Below are 18,599 nucleotides of genomic sequence, written 5' to 3'. Positions count from 1 at the left end.
GCTCAGCCAACAACATCTAAAAGCACTATCTGTTGCAGCATGCAAATTCTGCTGTTAATATGTTTGCATAAAAATGATTCCAGTAGAGGAGGAAGGGGTAGTGTTAGCTTTCTGGGGAGTAAGCTGTCACTGAGGCAAACTCCCACTGCATTTGATCTATTTATTTCTCATTTAGGGGAGACTAGTGATCATTGAGGAAAGTATACAGAAAATGGCAGGGCCCTTAGGAGCATTGATGTACAGAGGGATCTTGGGGTACAAGTGCACAGCTCCTTGAAAATAGCAACACAAAGGGATAGGGTGATAATGAAGGCATGTGGCATGTTTGCCTTCATCAGTTGGGACGTTGAGTATAAAAGTTGGCAAGTCACGTTGCAGCTGTATAAGACTTTGGTTAGGCCACATTTGGAGTAGTGTGTGCAGTTCTGGTCGCCACACTATAGGAAGGATGTGGAGACTTTGGAGAGGGTGCAGAAGAGATTCATCAGGACGTCCGTGGACTGCAGTGTATTAGCTACAAGGAGAGGTTGGATTGTTTACTCTGAAAGGGCAACCTGATGGAAGGATATAAAATTATGAGAGGCATAGATGGGATAGATAGAATGTTTTTCCCAGGATGGAAGTGTCAAATACCAGACGGCAGAGGTTTAAAGTGCGAGGGGGAATGTTTAAAGCTGATGTGCAAGGCAAGTTTTCTCTTTACACAGAGAGTGTTAGATACCTGGAACACACTGCCAGGGGACGTGGTAGAAGCAGACACAAGCAGCAATGTTTATGGGGCATTTAGATGGACACATGAAGATGCAGGGAATGGAGGGATACGGATCAGAGGCAGGCAGATGGGATTAGTTTAGATTGGCATCACAGTTGGCACAGACATGGTGGGCTGAAGGGCCTGTTTCTGTGCTGTACTGTTCGATGTTCTGTCTTCCATATTCTATCACCCAGAGCAAACCCGTGGCCTTTTATCACACCTGCTTGCCCTTGTCTTTGTCAGAATGTCCGTCTTTGATCACATTTACTCCAGGGAGACGTCAAATGAGGACTGCCTCGTTTAAAAGAATAAAGAGATCTGAATTGTAAATTGATGCAATGGGAGATTCTGCCAAGTTGATGCCTTGCTCTAACTCTTGTTGATCAGTTGTGCTGAATATGCTCTTGATTGCATTTAACAATAAACTTTTTGTTCTCCTTCCTCTTTAGACAGGAACTAACTCTTCCCAACCATCAACTTATGTCCAAATGTCTGGTAAGTGGAATTTTCTGCCAAATATTTGCAAAGTGGTAAAGAAGAATCTTTAACAGATGGTTTGGGATTTTTCTTTTGTGCTTGCTGCCTCCATGAGGGTGACTAGACCTTCACACAAACTAAAATAAAAATTCAGAAAGTACAACGTAGTGTCTTGAGGTTAACTGGCTGGTGTTCACTCCCTCCTCTTTTGAACACTGACACAGATTTGGTTGTTGGGTGTCACTGGGATGCAGTAAAAAGAAAAGCTGTGTGTAAGGAAGAAAACTTGGCCATGCTCCTGTGAGGGTTTCCTCCTGAATATTGCACTAGAACATACATACATTACCACTATTGGTGAAAGAACCCAAAAACTGTGGAACAGAAATAATGCCTGTGTCCTGGTGAATGGTTGTGGTAGACAAGAAATGATTCATGTCGTCCTTACTTTCTGATCAGTTCCTAACTCGACAGGCTTCCACTCTTGCTCTTGGTTAGAAGAAGGTTTAGAATTTATATGGTAGAATTATTGTGATCCAAGCTGCTAGTAATTCTGTTGTGCCCTTGCTAGCAATTATCACTTACTGAGCCTTGAGTTTCTGTCTAATGTTCATTTTAACTGCAACACATAGTTAAGACAATGTTGACCATATGCAATAAATAAACCTACTAGTGAAGGCGATTTATAGATTACTGACATTTACCAAGAATGCCTTCATCATTCCATTTAAAGCACATTGTGCCAGAACAGTTGTAATGAATCATTTTCTTGCATGAAGCCAATACAGGTAAATGATTTGTGAAAGCGCATTTCATTCCTCAAAGTAGAAAAGGCGTAGGGATAAGATGACAATAAAAAATCTAATTTATAATAACCTTACATGCAAATCATTAAAGAAGGAAATACATGTATTTTATACCCCCAGGATACCCATGAATGCCTTATGTTCAATAAATTAATAACAAATTAATAGTTGCTGTTGCAATGTGGGAAAGGACATTATTTGGAAAGGACCATTTTTGTGACTATCCATTTCACTACGTGATTTATAACAGAATATAAGACATAAACAAGCAATGCAGTGTTTGTGCTTCAGTAAATAGCAATACCATTTGTTGTGATTTCTACCTAAATGCTCTGGGCCAAAACTGCTCACCCACTTTGAAGAGCAGAGTGCCACTGGGGAGGGGAAATCCAGCCAATAGATATTTTTCTGTCAATGTTAAATGGGAACAGCATTGTCAGAATCCCAGCACAGAATTGTTTCACAGCAGGAGGATGATCTCTGCTGGAGAATCTCCATTAAGAGGCAACAATATCTGACCTCATCTGAGATGGCACAGTAGTGATGCACGTAATGCAGCTGCCTCGCAGCTCCAGTGACTTGGGCTCCATCCTGAGCTCCCGTCCTTCTGTGTGGAGTGTGCACATTCTCCCCGTGACCACATGGGTTTCCTATGGGTGCTCTGGTTTTCTCCCACATACTGGCACTGGTTGTTAGGTTAATTGGCCTTTGTAAGTAATCCCTGGTGCAGGTGAGGGAGTCAGGGTCACGTTGATGGACATGTGTGAGAGAACAGGTTACAGGGAATTACAGGAAAATAACCCCTCCTCCCCCACTTGCCCTCGCCTCCCGCTGCTCAGTTGTTCAGATGAGGTCCCACCATGAATTCCCTTTGAACATCAGGTTGCTTGGTCAGAAACCATCATTTTCCCTTGCATTGATTCTGAGGCAGAAAACAACCACAGATCAATTTCTACCCTTGTGTGTGCTTTCAATTCACCTTGGCACTATGGTAATGGTGCACGTGCTGCCTGACAAATTCAAACTACCCAAAACAGTGTCTCTAATTCTCTACAACATCTAAAACTAAATGGGAAAAAATTATGTTTGGAACTGGATTGAATCCTTCGGTTCAACGAAATAAGGATTCCTCTAGCCAGTGATTTCACAAAACATTGATCTCTATTGCCAATGAAGATCACCTTAAGTTGTTATTTAGAGTATTTTGTGATAGTTATTAAGGTTGAGTTCCATTGACTGGCTGTAATGAGTGATAACATGTTTCATTTCTGTTTGAATAGGTTCCCATGTTATACCCAGCTACTATGGTGTAAGAAGACCTTATCTATCCGATTCTGACCTGCCCCATTGCCATTCATCCAAACAGTACTCAGCAGATGTGTACTCATCCTCACTGAGCAGCAAGTCCTTTGGGTGTGACCCACCAGCGGTATCTGGGTATCAACATCTGTTTGATCCATACATTACAGAAACGTTTGGAGATTACCGCACACCGACTTTCCCATCTGCAACAAGTTCCATCTTCACGCCTCAACCTCTCACGCCTCTCATCCCTTCTTTTCCCAATGAGTCATCTCATTTCCTGTTGGTACGTAAACCCCCACCTTGCCTCTGTTTGTGGCTAACCTGTCCTAATAAGCTTCAGGTTGACAAAAGGCTTTTGAATGTGTGCTTGAACTGAGTCAAATCTTACTGGAAAATTCAAATGAGAAGGTGCTGAGGTTCAGTATACACATAAATATCACTTAGGTCTGTACTTTGATGGACTTCCTTACTAAATATTAGGTGTCCTAGAACTATGGTTAAAAAAGGAACCAAAATTTTGATACTCAGCACCTAAATGTCCAGAGCAACATGATTATACTTTAAATGTGATGGTGGCAAAAGTTATTTGGGAATTGGTAATGTAGAGTCATAGTCATTGAGGGATACAACACGGAAACAGGCCCTTCGGCCCACTGAGTCCGTGCCGACCAACAACCACTCATTTACACTAACCCTACATTCTCGTCAATCCCACCAGATTCTGCTCGCCATCTATACAAGGGGAAATTTACAGTGGCCAACTAATCTGCTAACCAGCAAGTCTTTGTGATGCGGGAGGGACCCAGAGCACCTGGAGGAAACCCACATAGTCACAGGCGGAAGCTGCAAACTCCACCCAGACAGTGCCTGAGATCAAGATTGAACCTGGGTCTCTGGTGCCGTGAGGTAGTGGCTATAATGGCTGTGCCACTGTGCCCACCCTGTCAACCACATTTTGCAATCCAGCTGGAGGACATTTAGTCCAAGACCATTTGCTGTGTCATATAATTATAAAATAATATTATAATTATGGAATTATAAAACCGCTACAGCATTGGGGGAGCAATTTGCCCCATTGGTGCTGTTCCTATGGAGTAAGCTATTCAATCTCATTCTCCCTCTTTGCCTGTCCCTTTGACGACACTGAGTCTGCTCCCATCTTTTACTTCACATTTTTTCACACCCCTCCCCATATTTTTTAACCTTCACTTTGAATCTGAATTGCTGGGTCACAGTTAACATCAAGCATGGAACAGTACAGCACAGGAACAGGCCCTTCAGCTCACGATGTTGTGCCAAACCAATTAAGCTAATGACACCTAATTAAACTAATCTTTTCTGCCTGCACGTGGTCCGTATCCCTCCACTCTCTGCATATTCATGTCCCTGTCTGAGAGCCTCTACCGTATCTGCCTCCACTGTCACACCTGGCAGCGCATTCCAGGCACCCACCAAATATATTTAATTAGTTATATATTTAGTTATATAGTTGATTTTCTATTAAGTTTATAATTCAAGGTAAGTAATTAACATGATTAGTGATTTTAGTGAAGGTCAGTGGCTGATTACTGGGTGGTTTGTATAAACGAGCTGGAATTGAAGCTGAAATCTGTGTCAGAGAAATCTCAAATTCCCAATGACATCTCTGCCTTCTAAACTGAAACAAATCCATTGGAGCAAATTCCTGAAACCTGTAACTCAATTGCAGCGAGAAACACAATTCCATTAGTTAATCTGGTTTAATAGGCTTAATGCTGAGGGAGGTGAATGATGGAGAAACTGTTCAGAAATACGTGGATGATAAACTACTGCAAGGCCAGAACAGAAGGCGTAAGCCACACAGAACAACCCAAAATATTCAAAATACTGTTTTGAGAGTGGAGGGGCAGTAAATCAGCAGGGTGATTACTAGTTTAATTTGTAGTTTAATATAAGTAAAGAACAGTCTGCAAAATGTCAGCAGTAATTGAGGTATCTGAAGAAACGTTAATGACCCCAGGCAAAATCATGAAGTGTTTTTAGATATACAGCACATCCTTCAATATCTTCTAGATACTTAAAAACATTAAAATATTTGGCAGATGAATCAACTCTGATGATATTGGTAAATACAGTTTAAGACCTTACTTTGTACCTAACTCTCCATATCGCTTTCAGAGAGCTACACACCTGTGTAATGGAGTGCAATGGCAGAGATATTCACATATTCACCTGTAAAATATTATTCATTTCAAGAACATCCTGCACGTCCTGTGTTAGGCCATCAGGTGGCTAATTATGGGAGCTCTCTCAGTGCCGAAGGCAAGAACCACATCAAGGGAATAATTGAGCCTCTTCAATTAACAGTTGAAGACAGTAAAATATTAAAGTTGCATCAAATTATAGCGCAAAATCACCCTATTTAACCCAACTTGTCCAGATTTGAGCCTCCCCCATTGAGCCTTACTCCTTTCTCCCTCATTGTTATTTTGCTTCCCTTTAAGAGATTCCATCCAATTCAACAGAAGATACTGAGTAATCTCTGGGCAAAGATGTTTCTCCTGAATTCCTCATTGGGGTTGTGAGTGATCTTCTTATATTAATGTCTGGTGGATGATACGGTACCACTGTAGCGAGTGCAGTTATGTCACAGCTCCAGTGATCCAGGTTCGATCCTGACCTCTGGTGTGGTCTGTGTGGAGTTTGCACATTCTCCTGTAACTGTGTGGGTTGCCCTTGGATGCTTTGATTTCTTCCCACGTCCCAAAGATCAGCTGGTTGTTAGGTTGACTGGTTACTGTAAATTGCCCCGAGTGTAGGTGGGTAATAGGAAAATCTGGGAATTATTAGTGGCGTGTGTGGGAGGATAGGTTACATGGAAGTAGATAGGGGAACGAGCTTGATGAGATTGCTCTAGGAGATAGCAGAGACTCACTGGGCACAATGGCTTTCATCTATGAAGAATGGTTTTGAAGATTAAATCTGTTTCATTCCTCCCCCTTTTTTACACCAATTTTCTCCTCAATCAATCTGGATTTTGTTGACTCCAGAACAATCAGTCACCCGGTAGTTGTCTGAGTGGCCACTTCTGATGCGACCCCGGCATTGAGTATCAGCAGGGTATTCGATCACAGAGCCACTGCCCAAAAGCACAAGACCTGCCCTGAGGTTATATCCACACATTGACACACCCAACAGGGGTCTATGTGTAGGAACTGAGGAGGTGTTGGGCGAAGGAACTGTGGAATTATTCTGAACTGTGGAAGAATAATCACTGTTTAAAAGCAGCAGCTAATTCTGCACAGCAAGATCCCATTAATAGCAATTTCCTAGAGGCCATACTCTTTTTTTCAGTGGGGTTTTTGGAGGATAGATTTTGAGGCGGCATTATGGGGATGGTGCCTTGGAATTTTTTTATACTCGGCGAGCAGACAGGGTCAGTTTAATGTCTCATCAGAAAGACAGCACCTACAAATGGGACTTCAATCCCACAGTAATGACTTAGAGGAGAGTGCACTGCTCACTGAGTCATGGCACTTAACTAGGCAAATCAGAACCTATATTAACACAGTGAGCAAAAAATGTCATAAAGGCACTATTAAGTATTTTTAATATTTGTGATGATGTTAGAAGGATTAATATTGCACATATCTGGTTCTCCATTGGGTCACTTCTCCACCAAAGACCCCAAAACGTAACCCTTGCCTTATGTCCCCCTTTATTCATTGATCTACCTGCTGCCCCCAACACCCCTGTTACCCCTGCCAATCCCCAACTATCAATCCTCAACCTGATGACCAACTCTCCCCACACTGACTACCTGTCCCTTCTCCTGATTGAGAATAACCGCACTCCTGCAATGGTCCACAGCTGCCAACCGCTGTCCTGACCCCTCTGAACACCAATTGGCATTGACATCCGCCCCACCCCCTCCATCTGCCAACATTTGGCTCTTTATCCCATGAATCCTGGACATTAGCCCCAGGCCTGGAATCCCAATTCCCCTTGTATGTGAAGAAATAATCTTTCCTCCTCTAACCCCCCATCCAGTTGTGTACTCTGTCTTGGGTTTTGTGCACTGTTGAAGTTCCCATTGGTGAGGCCTTGGACTGAAAGCTCTTTGGTCTTTTGTAAAGTGGCCATTTAACACACTAGAAAAGGTCTTGGTCAATTCCTAGGCATGTATTTATTCACTGACACTGCCAGCTGGCAGGGTTAAATTGTTATCACTTGCACTTTTGAGTCAGAAAGTTGTGGGTTCAAATCCCATTGCAGAAGCATGAGCACTGAACCATCGGAAGTGCCATCTTTGAGATGAAACACTGTACCACGGTCCTGTCTGCTTTCTTCCACAGACAGCAATGGAGTTAAAAAAAATTGCTGCCATTATTTCAAAGAGTAGGGTCAATACCCTTGGCATCCTGGCCAATATTTTGCATTTCAATCAGTGTTACTAAAACAGGTTATCTGATCTTGATGGTATCGCTGTCTGTGGGAGTCGCTGAGTGTGAATTGGCTGCTGCCTTCCGACAACAGCGACATCACGTTAAAGGTATTTCATTGACTGTAGAGAACTGTGTGACACATCGAATGGGATGTGAAAAGTGCTTTAGAAATCCAAACTTTGCCTTTGTAAAGTTAGCCATGAAGTGTTTCCACAGCTTGTGTTATAATAGCGACACAGTCATGGAGTTGCACAACAGGCCCTTCGGCCCATCTTGTCTATGCTGACCATCAAGTACCTATCTATACTAATCCCATTTACCAGCACCTGCTCTATAGCCTTCTATGTCTTGGTGATTCAAGTGCTATTCCAGATGCTTATTAAGTGCTGTAATGTTCGCAAATGTCAAATGTTCTCGAGTGCCGTGATGTTTTATAACCTACACCTGCTTTGTTCTGCAGAGAGACTCCTGGGACAGTGTGCAAGAAACTGTCAGCCAGGGCGACGCAATTTGCGACACGCTCCAGCAAATGCAGGCAACAGCAGCTAACTGTCAATCACAGCACCATGGCAACCACTCCCTGCCTGACACTGACTCTGCCTCTCCATCCCAGTACAAGAGTATTTCTCGGAACAGCAGCGGGCCAAGCCAGAGTTCCCAGCCCTACTCTCTTCACCCGCTGGAGGAGATGCATTTCAGCTCCGGTTACCCAGTCACCTCAGCCTACGGGTGCGCCCCATTCATGACTGTACCCTCGGAGCTGGCGGCCAAGACCATCCATCTCTCATCCGAAGAATCAGCGGACACCACAGCCACTTCCATGCTTGACATGTCCTCTTGGGCAAAAGAAGATACCAGCACCAGCTGGCCTTTGTATGAAGTTAGGCGGACCTATTAAAAAGTCTCGGTTGCCCAATAGGTTGTAAATCTAGTTAGATGAAGGGTTGGAGATGTTTACGCCAGGCTGTAGTATGCTTTCTCTGAGGGAGGAATAGATTAAAAATGAATCCACTTTTAGTCTTAATTAGGAAAGGACGTGTGATTGTTGGGCAAAGACATTGTACATATCTGATGCAGCCATAGAATTATGAAGTAAATAGTTTAATCAGACCTAAAGGTGTGCAACATAAATATTCGTTTCAATTACATTAACTTTGGGCTTTGTACAGAGTACAGGTAAGTGAGCCTGGCTCGGTACACTACTTTACAAAGTGCCAACAGATCCAAGAACCTGAGAAGATGATTCCCCTCATGGGGGGGATTCCAGAATTGGTGGGGGTGGGGGTGAGAATTTCAGATTAGGGGGTCATACACTTAAGGTAGGTTTTTCTTCTCTCAGGGGATCATGAGGCTTTGGAATTGTTAATACAAGGGAGATGTGGAGACTCTCTGGAAGTATATTCAACGCCAAGATAGATTTTTGAATCAAAGGGAAATCAAGGGTTATGGGGAACAGGCAGAATGGAATTGAGGTCAAGGTCAGGTCAGCCACGACCTTATTGCAGAATGGAGAATGTGAAGGGGGCCATCGAGCTATTTGTTACATAATTATTAAGCCTATGGCAAATACTGCAGACACTCAGCAGACGCATCCAGAGGCTGGTAGACAGCTCACTGCCTCAGCTCCATGCCCACCATCTCATGAAGCCAGTGAGTCGAATCTTACCATGTTCACTAACATGACCTCCCCCAGCTGAGTCGGAATCATCCCATCCAGCCACAATCTGACAATACCCTTTCTTTATTCATTTCCTTTATTTGGACATTATAGGCAGGGCCAGCATTTATTGCCCATCCCTCATTGGCCTTGAGAAGGGGGTAGTAAGCCTCCATGTACTTGCTAAGCCCATCCTTACCTTCTGCACATCCCAAGGAGAGAACCTTGCAGAAGCTGTACCTACCCTCATCCTCGATGTAAATTCCATCATGTGGCTAAAATTGGTGGCAAGGTCAAACCGCTGCCTGAGCCAGCTGTCAAAGCTACCAAATAATTTTGAATGTATCTGAAGATCTTTGACATAAAGAAACATTCAATAACAATTGAAAATAAGTCAAACCGATAACAAATGCTAAAAATTATTTTTAAAAATTGAAAAGGTTAAAATAATTAAAACTATGGCTTTTAAGCATTTTTAAGTGCTTTACCTGCTTTATCATTCTACTTCATTGGCTTTTCACTCCCATTGAACTGAGTGATTTGCTGTTCCTACACCAGGCCTATTGTGTCACCGGTTCGGCAGACAGGTCTCCCAGAGTACGTGCTGACAAAGTACAGAAGTTTGTGGCCTGCCTAACTCTTGGACAAATCCAAGGGCAAAGCACAGTTGGCAACAATTCCAGAAATCACCTTTCATCCCTCACATTCGCACAGTACTTGGAGTCAGAGTCACACAGCACAGAAATAGGCCCTTCGGCCCAACTCGATCATACTGACTAAGATCTCCATCTAAGCTAGTCCCATTTGCCCGTGTTTGGCACATATCACATTCCTACCCAAGTACCTGTCCAAGTGTCTTTTAAATGTCGTCATTGTACCTGCCTCAACCATTTCTTCTGGCAGCTTGTTCCACATACGCACCAGCCCTCTGGGTGAAGAAGTTGCTCCCCAGGTCCTTTTTAAACCTTTCCCCTCTCACCTTAAACCTATGCCCTCTAGTTTTTGATAGACTGTGTGCATACTTGGGAGAAAATCTGGTCCGTATCAAGATACTGTGTGGGTCAACACATGGACAGTTTATCAATCTCTGCATATTATTTTTGTTTGTTCAGTTACACCAATAGCAGAAATTTTAAATGCAAATATTATTGTTGGGGGAGAAAAGTGATTTCACTGTGCCAAAGTCTGGAAAATGGCTGATGTTTGATTGTGGCAGATGGCAAGTGCACAGTCACACCCCACCTGATTAGTGAATGCTTGATGTCTTTGTGTGATGGGAGAGCATAGGGAGCATTAGGCTACCCACAAGTTACAGAATTGCAAGCACAGCTACTTGGATGCAGTCAGAGAGAAGTAATGCCTCTGTGGTTCTGTTACCGCACATATAATCCAGAAGCCTCGACTAATGATCTGGAAAAAACGAGTTCAAATCTTGCTACAGCAACTGCAAAAGTTGTCTTAAATAAAGTCTGGAGTAAAAGTTGGTGCTATTGACTGCAGCCATGAAATTAGTGGGCCAAATGACAATCCAATAATGTCCTTCAGGTTGAGAAATCTGAGACCTTACATATACGTGACTCCAAACCCCCAGCAGTGTGGTCAACCTGTCTGTTGAAATTACTACTCAGTTATGGCAATTAAGCATGCTTGTATCCTGTGGGTGAATAAAATTAACACGTGAATATGAGGCACTTTAACTTTTACTGCTTCCCACAAAAGCTGATGATAACATACCTGAAGCAGGCTGATGACTGGCTTGCCCCATTTTATTCTCTATGATTTGGCAGTTGTCTACACCCATGTTGCTGGTCACTGAATAATCAAAGTCACTCCCCAAAATCGCTTGCTCAAAATCAAATTTCCACCCCCACACTAAAGAACCAAATTCAAGTACCAAGCCGTTCCTTCAGTGACACTGGACTTCCCTTCCAGAGGCGACTGATGTACTTACTGAGAGCAACTACCTTCCTACCCATTGCAGTGGGAATGATGGTGTTCAGGTATTACCTTATGACAGCTGCCTGCTTTGATGCTCTCATTGCAAATTTTAAAAAATCATTACAAATCTTTATTGTAGCTTTAAGTTAGATTTATGATGGAAAGTGGTGATAAATCTATGACTTAGATCTTCTGTAAATAATTTTCAAGCAATTGTGTAATTAATGAAGGAGAATAAACACTTATCAAAGCAAGATGCTGAACTACATGGGAAACAACTTTACTGATTTAGTTTTGAATTCCAGTGGAGTTGACTCAGAAGTGAGGATTCTATCCATGGCACCTTGTTCTGAGTAGCTGATGGAAACTCCCGTAACCAGTCCACACTGGACTATGCAGCTATTACCAGGCCACGGAAGCCAGTAACAGACCTCCACATGCACAAGACATAAAGGGAATCCATGCGCAAGTTTAAATTGTGCATTTCAAAACTGGTGAAACCTAGAGAAACTGGTTTTACCATAAGGTAAAGCAACAGCTCTTGAGGTCATGTCTGGATTTACTTTCTTCTCTTGGGTCAAATGTGACTTCCACTTGAGTTCTGAAGGAGCTGCTGTGACTCTATCACATGTGGTGATTGATAGGGTGGGTGGGATGTTCTGAACTTTGAAAATTAAAAACACAGAAAATGCTGGAAGCACTCACGAGGTCAGGCAGCATCTGTGCAAAGGGAAAGAGTTAATGTTTCAGGTTGAAGTCCCTTTGTTAGAACTGGGAAAGAGCTAGGATTCCACACATGGGGCTTCATTCTGAGTTGCTGTTCCTTAGTCAGTGGAAACCTTTGTAACAATTCCCATGTTCTGTGCTCTTTCTTTTGTTTTCGATTGGCCTTTGCTGGCTTCCATTGGAGAGACTCAGTGGTCTCACTGCTTTCATGGACGGTCCTTCTCCACTCTAACCATCATGGACCAAGGACTCTCACAAGTTGGTGAGGATGCTACATTTTAGAAGGAGGTCTTGAGAACATCCTTGGAATGTTTACTCGGTCCTCCAGGTATCTTCTGGTTGTGATGGAGTAGTGTGTGCTTAGGTGTCCAATGTCAGGGATGTGAATGACATAGCCTATCCATCGGTGCTGGCTGAGTGAAGTTAGAGAGTCAATGCTGGGGACGTTGGCCTGCGAGAGGATATTGATTCACCAATGGATCTAGAACATTTTTCAGATACAATGCTGGCAGCAACTCTCCCGTGTTTCGAGGTGATTATCGTTGGTTTCTGAGAGACACTGAAGGGCAGGGATCATTGATGCCCAGTATATTGTGAGCTTAGTGCTGGGTTTGAGGTCTTGTTCTTCAAACTCTTTTCCTCAGGAGACTAAGGGCAGTGCTGGCACATTGCAGGAAGTGAAGAGTATCATCACTAATGTTGTCCTTTGTGGAGAGATGGCCTCTACAGATGGAAAGTGATCCATGTTTCCTAGGGTCTCAATGGACATTTATGGCAGTGGTGGAGGGGGTGGGGGAGCAGTGTTGTGCAGTAGATTGGGTTGGTGGAGAATCTATATCATGGACTTTTATCACAAGGCCAATTCTCTCCCATGCTTGGGTGAATCAGTCAATGACTTGGGTCCTGGCATTTACGACTATGCATTGGCAAGATCTTCAGATTTTGCACTCAAGAAAATACATACATAAATAGTCTGGTTTCAATAAAATACAATGTGCAAGTCTCTTAGTTGTTGGTGCCATCCTACATTTTGCGTGGTGCTCCATCTAGTGGCTACATTCAGAACTACAGCAAACGAGCTGAAAGGGACAAGTGAGATGGGATTTGAACATATCTGTGTGGGAATCTAATGGATGCAATTTGAAACTACTGGGCCAATCATTAATACAGCATTTTCTTATCCATCTCTAATTAGTTGGTATCTTTCTCTTTCATGGAAAATGTCACTTATATTTAAATCTGACTTCATTTTCCAGAAATCAGTTCTAATTCCCTTATTATACATTTGCAATAACATTAGAGGCTTAGTTATACAAAAAAAACCTAACAATTGTAACAATTATTCAATACATAGAATTGTGAAGATGTACTTCATTTTTTACCTCTTCGGATAATTAAACATTGACATGCGAAATGAAATGCAGAAATGTTCTTCAATAACAGCTCATTTTTTGGTCAAAGTCTAGTCAATGGCTTTGGCAAAATGCAAGAGCTGGCGCAAGAGGGAGCATTTTATCTACTTGCTATAAATAATGAAATGCATTCCTTGTATTCACATATTTAATTTTGGTAAGACAGCAAATAAAAGATACGCCCTCTCAAGAGCTGCAGATAAGATGCAGCTCTTCCAATAACATTAACATTTTAAAAGATGGAATTGAAGCTTTTTTCTTTCTCTCTTCTAGAACAATTCACTCTTAACTAAGGTGACTGCACTGTTGCAATTAAATCCAGGGATAGACTCAAAATTGTGCTCATTGGCAGAAAGTAACTCTTGTTATTGGCTATTAGCAACATTTTTAATAACATAACATTACAACCTAATGTAACAGCATTATCAATATTCTGTAGTATTATAATTCAGGTTAAGTGATTTTAAAACTTTAACCATAATTAATCATGCAATTATAAAAATAATTGTAAGTTGATTGCATCTTAAAAATGGTAATGGAATTACCGATACTTTTGACCAGTATGAAAGGAAAACATCTTGTCTTTGAAAGAGTGGGGAAGGCAGGGCTGGGGATAAAGAGAAAGGAGTGGGGAGAAATACCCATTTATCCCAACTCTCTGCCTTCTATTAGTTAACCAATCCTCTATCCATGCTAATACATTACCCCCAACTCCTTGCATCCTTATCTTATGGATAAGTCTTTTACGTGGCACCTTATCGAATGCCTTCTGGAAATCCAAATGTACAACATCCAGCTGTTCCCCTCCATCCACTGTGCTCGTTATATCCTCAAAGAATTTCAATAAGTTTGTCAAACAGGACTGGCCCTTCCTGAATCCATGATGTGTCTGCCTGGTGGAACCACTTCTATGCAGATGTCTTGCTATTTCTTCCTTAATCATAAACTCAAGCAATTTCCTGACTGCAGATGTTAAGCTAACCGGCCTATAGTTACCTGCCTTCTACATCTTCTTTTAGAAAAGGCAGTGGTGTGATTTCAGTCTTCCAATCCGCCGGGACCTACCCAGAGTCCAGAGAATTTTGGTAAATCATTACAAATGTCCCTACTATAACTTCTGTCATTTCTTTCAGTACCCTGGCATGGATCCCATCATAACCAGGGGACATCTACCTTTAGACTCACTAGTTTGCTCATCACTACCTCTTTACCACCCATTGTATCCATATCACCTCTTTGGCACATTAAATGTGTCCTCCACCAAGAAGACAGACACAACATTATTGTTCCAAGCCTTGGCTACTTCTGCATTACCAAATATTAATTCCCCCTTCTCATCTTCCAAGGGACCTATGTTCACTTTAGCCACTCTTTTCCACTTTATATAAATAATAAAAACTTTTACTATCTGTTTTTATTTTTTGTGCTTGTTTACTTTTGTAATCTACCTTCCCTTTCCTTATTGCTTGCTTGGTGGCTCTTTGTTGCTTTTTAAAGTTTTCCCAATCTTCCAGTTTCCCACTAGTCCTTGCGACTTTGTATACAGGAGCTTTCAATTTGATGCCTTCCTTTATTTCCTTAGTTATCCAAGGCTGGCTCTTCCCACTCTTACTGTCCTTGGCTTTTAACTGGAATACACTTCTGTTGAGCACTGTGAAAAATTTCTTGAAAGTCTTCCACTGTTCCTCAACTGTCCCACCATATAGCTTGTGTTCCCAGTCTATGCTAGCCAACTTCTCCCTAATCCCTTTGTACTCTCCCTTATTTAGGCATAATACACTGGTTTTCGATAGAACTATTGCACCTTCCATTTGTACGAGAAATTTAATCATACTGTGATCACTCTTTCCAAGAGGATACCCAACTACAAGGTTGTTAATTTTACCTGTCTCATTGCACAGGACCAGATCTAAGATAGCATGTTCCTTCATCAGTTCGCTAACGTGCTGTTCAAGAAAGCTGTCATGGATGCATTCTATGAAGTCCTCCTCAAGACTGTCTTGACCAACTTGATTTGCCCAATCTATGCGCAAGTTAAGATGCCCCATGACAACTGCTGTTCCATTCTTACATGCATCAGATATTTATTGCCCGTGCCACTGTAATGTTATTATTTGGTGGCCTACAGACAACTCCCACTAATGATTTTTTTCCCTTTACCCAGATGGACTCAACGTTCTGCTCTTTGGATCTTATATCGTCTCTCACTATCACCCTGATCTCATCCTTAATTAAGAGCGCTACCCCACCTCCCTTCCTATCCTTCCGTATTACTTGATATCCCTGGATATTTAATTCCCAGTCGTCTCCACCCTGCAGCCACATTTCTGTAATGGCCACTGAATCATACCCCTTTGTATTGATTTGTGCCACAAGTTCACTGACCTCATTTCAAATACTACAGGCATTCAGATAAAGAGCCCTTACACTCATTGTCCTTTTAGAATCTAATAATCTTTGTCTTTTGCATTTGATTTTTCTGTGTTCCACTCTTTTCTAACTTTTGTTCTGGTCTCTGCATTTCTTCCCTCTGTCTTTCTACACAGATCTCCATCCCCCTGCCATATTAGTTTAAACTCTCCCCAACAGCACGAACAAATAATCTCCTAGGACATTGATCCCAGTCCTGCCCAGGTGTAGACCGTCTGGTTTGTACTGGTCCCACCTCCCCCAGAACCGGTTCCAATGCCCCAGGAATCTGAAACCCTCCCTCCTGCACCACTGCTCAAGCCACATATTCATCCTAACTGTGCTGCTATTCCTACTCTGACTAGCATGTGGCACAGGGAGCAATCCTGAGATAACTATCTCCAAGGTCCTACCTTTTATCTCCTAGCTCCCTAAATTCAGCTTGTAGGACTTCATCCCACTTTTTCCCTAGATCATTCTCTAAACCATGCACCACAACAACTGGCTGCTCACCCTTCCATTTCAGCATGCCTTGCAGTTGCTCTGAGACATCACTGACCCTTGCAACAAGGAGGCAACACACCAACCAAGAGTTGCATTTGCAGCCACAGAAGCTCCTGTCTATTGCCCTCACCATGGAATCCCCTACCAGTATAGCTCTGCCACTCTTTTTCCTGCCCTCCTGTGCAGCAGAGCCACTCACAGTGCCATAATCTTGGCTACTGCTGCCTTCCCCCGATGAGCCATCTCCCCCAACAGTACCCAAAGCCATATATCTGTTTTGGATGGAGATGACTGCAGGGGACTCCTGCACTACCTTCTGCTACTGTTCCGCCTGCTGGTCACCCATTCCCTACCTTTCCTTAGACCCTTAAACTGCAGTGTGACCAACTCACTAAACATGTTATCCACAATAGTCACAGCATCACAGACACTCCAAAGTGAATTCATGCACAGCTCCAGTGCTGTCATGCAGGTTGTCAGGAGCCACAGCTGCACACGCTTCCTGCACACAGCCATCATGGACACTGGCAGCCTCCGAGTTCCCACATTGCGCAGGAGGAGCATGACGCAAGTCTGAGCTCACCTGCCGTGTCTAAGAGCTTTGAGGAAAGAGTTTGACTAGCTTAGGAAGTAGTAGAAAAACCTTACCCTAGGGTCGCTTGCCCACGTCACAAGAGGCCCAGTATTCACCAAACCCCACACTGAGACGACCAGCGACACTTTGACTAGACAGCAGCCCCTGTCAAAATGTACACTACAAAATGGCCACACTACTAGACCCTGCCCTTGTTTGATTGGCTGAGTTACCACACCCTTAGCCAATCAGAAGCAACTTTTAAAAATAAAGCTGCTGGCTCTTGCCCTCTACTCTAATGCCTGGAATAGATGGGTTTCCTTAGGAGGAAAGGCTAGGCAGTCAGGACTTATATCCGCTTGAGTTTAGGGGGGGGGGGGGATATAAGATCCTGAGGGTTTCTTGACAAAGTGACTGTGGAGAACATTTCCTCTTGTGGGAGAATCTAAAACAAGAGGTCACAATTTAAAAATAATGAGTTGTCATTTAAGGCAGTGATGAGGTGAATTTTCTTCTCTCAAAGTTGATGAAATTCTCTTCCTGAAAGGGCAAGGGAAGCAGAGTATTTAAATATTTTTAAGACAGCGATATTTGATAAGAAGGATGTGATTAGAAGGATTGACAGGGATGTCATGTTGAGATTACAATCAAATCAGCCATGATTTTATTAAATGGCGAAGCAGGTTTGAGGGGCCTAATGGCCTACTCTTGCTCCTATTTGTACGTTCATGTCTTTGTACAATTCACTCCACATGAAAAGCTGAGGAATAACTAACAGCACCAGGTTCATAAAGGCTATGGGACAGACAACGTTCCGCCTGTGATTCTGCACTCCAGAATTAAGTGTCATCAAACTGTTCCAGTACAGTAACAATGACATTTACCTGATAATGTGGAAAGTTGCCCAGGAATGTCCTGTCGACAAAATCCAGTCCAACTAATAAGCACCCAATCAGTCTACTCTCAACCATCACAGTGCTATTCAGCAGCACTTAATTACCGAGAGGCTGTTCGTCATTTCCCAGTTTGGGTTTTGCCAGAATTACTCCACTCCACACCCCATTACAGCCTAGGCCCAGGTATGGGCTGAAGCTCTGAATTCCAGAGGTGAGGTGAGAGCTTCCCATAGACTCATGGAGTCATAGAGAGATGCAGCACAGAAACAGGCTCTTCAGCCCCGAGTCTACACTGATCACCAAGAATCCATTTGCACTAATCCTAGATTAATCTCATTTTTTTTTTATTCTCATCAATTTCCTGCACACTTCACCACTCATCCACATCAGGGCAATTTGTGGTGGCTAATTAACCTCCTACTGGGTGGTGGGAGGTGGGAAAACATCTAAACTCCACACAGATAGTACCCGAGGTTAGGATTGAACCCAGGTCTCTAGCGGTGTGAGGCAGTGGCTCTACTAGCTGCACCACTGTTTCACTCTTGACATCAAGCTAGCATTTGACCAAGTGTGGCTTCAATGAGTCCTGGTAAAACTGAAGCCGGAAGGCATCCTTTATAGAAACCACATATGACCATTTAGCCCTTCATGTCTGCTCTACCATTTGATTAGATCCCAGCTAATCATCCCACTCCATTCACTTGCCTTATCTTCTGATAA

At 42.8% G+C, this 18,599-nt stretch overlaps 1 protein-coding gene across 1 annotated transcript in view; it reads left to right on the top strand.

Annotated features, from left to right (window-relative positions):
* Positions 1–8,661, top strand: part of pou2af2 (POU class 2 homeobox associating factor 2) — a 59,733-nt gene extending 51,072 nt beyond the window's left edge. Inside the window, exons 3-5 of the mRNA XM_052039723.1 lie at positions 1,204–1,249; positions 3,315–3,622; positions 8,224–8,661. Of these exons, the coding sequence (XP_051895683.1) occupies positions 1,204–1,249; positions 3,315–3,622; positions 8,224–8,661 (792 nt within the window). The remainder of the gene's footprint in view (positions 1–1,203; positions 1,250–3,314; positions 3,623–8,223) is intronic.
* The last annotated feature ends 9,938 nt before the right edge of the window (positions 8,662–18,599 follow it).

The sequence above is a fragment of the Pristis pectinata genome, chromosome 27 (assembly GCF_009764475.1).
Source record: "Pristis pectinata isolate sPriPec2 chromosome 27, sPriPec2.1.pri, whole genome shotgun sequence".
In the NCBI taxonomy this organism is placed as follows: domain Eukaryota; kingdom Metazoa; phylum Chordata; class Chondrichthyes; order Rhinopristiformes; family Pristidae; genus Pristis; species Pristis pectinata.
This window is presented reverse-complemented; position numbering and strand designations above follow the sequence as displayed.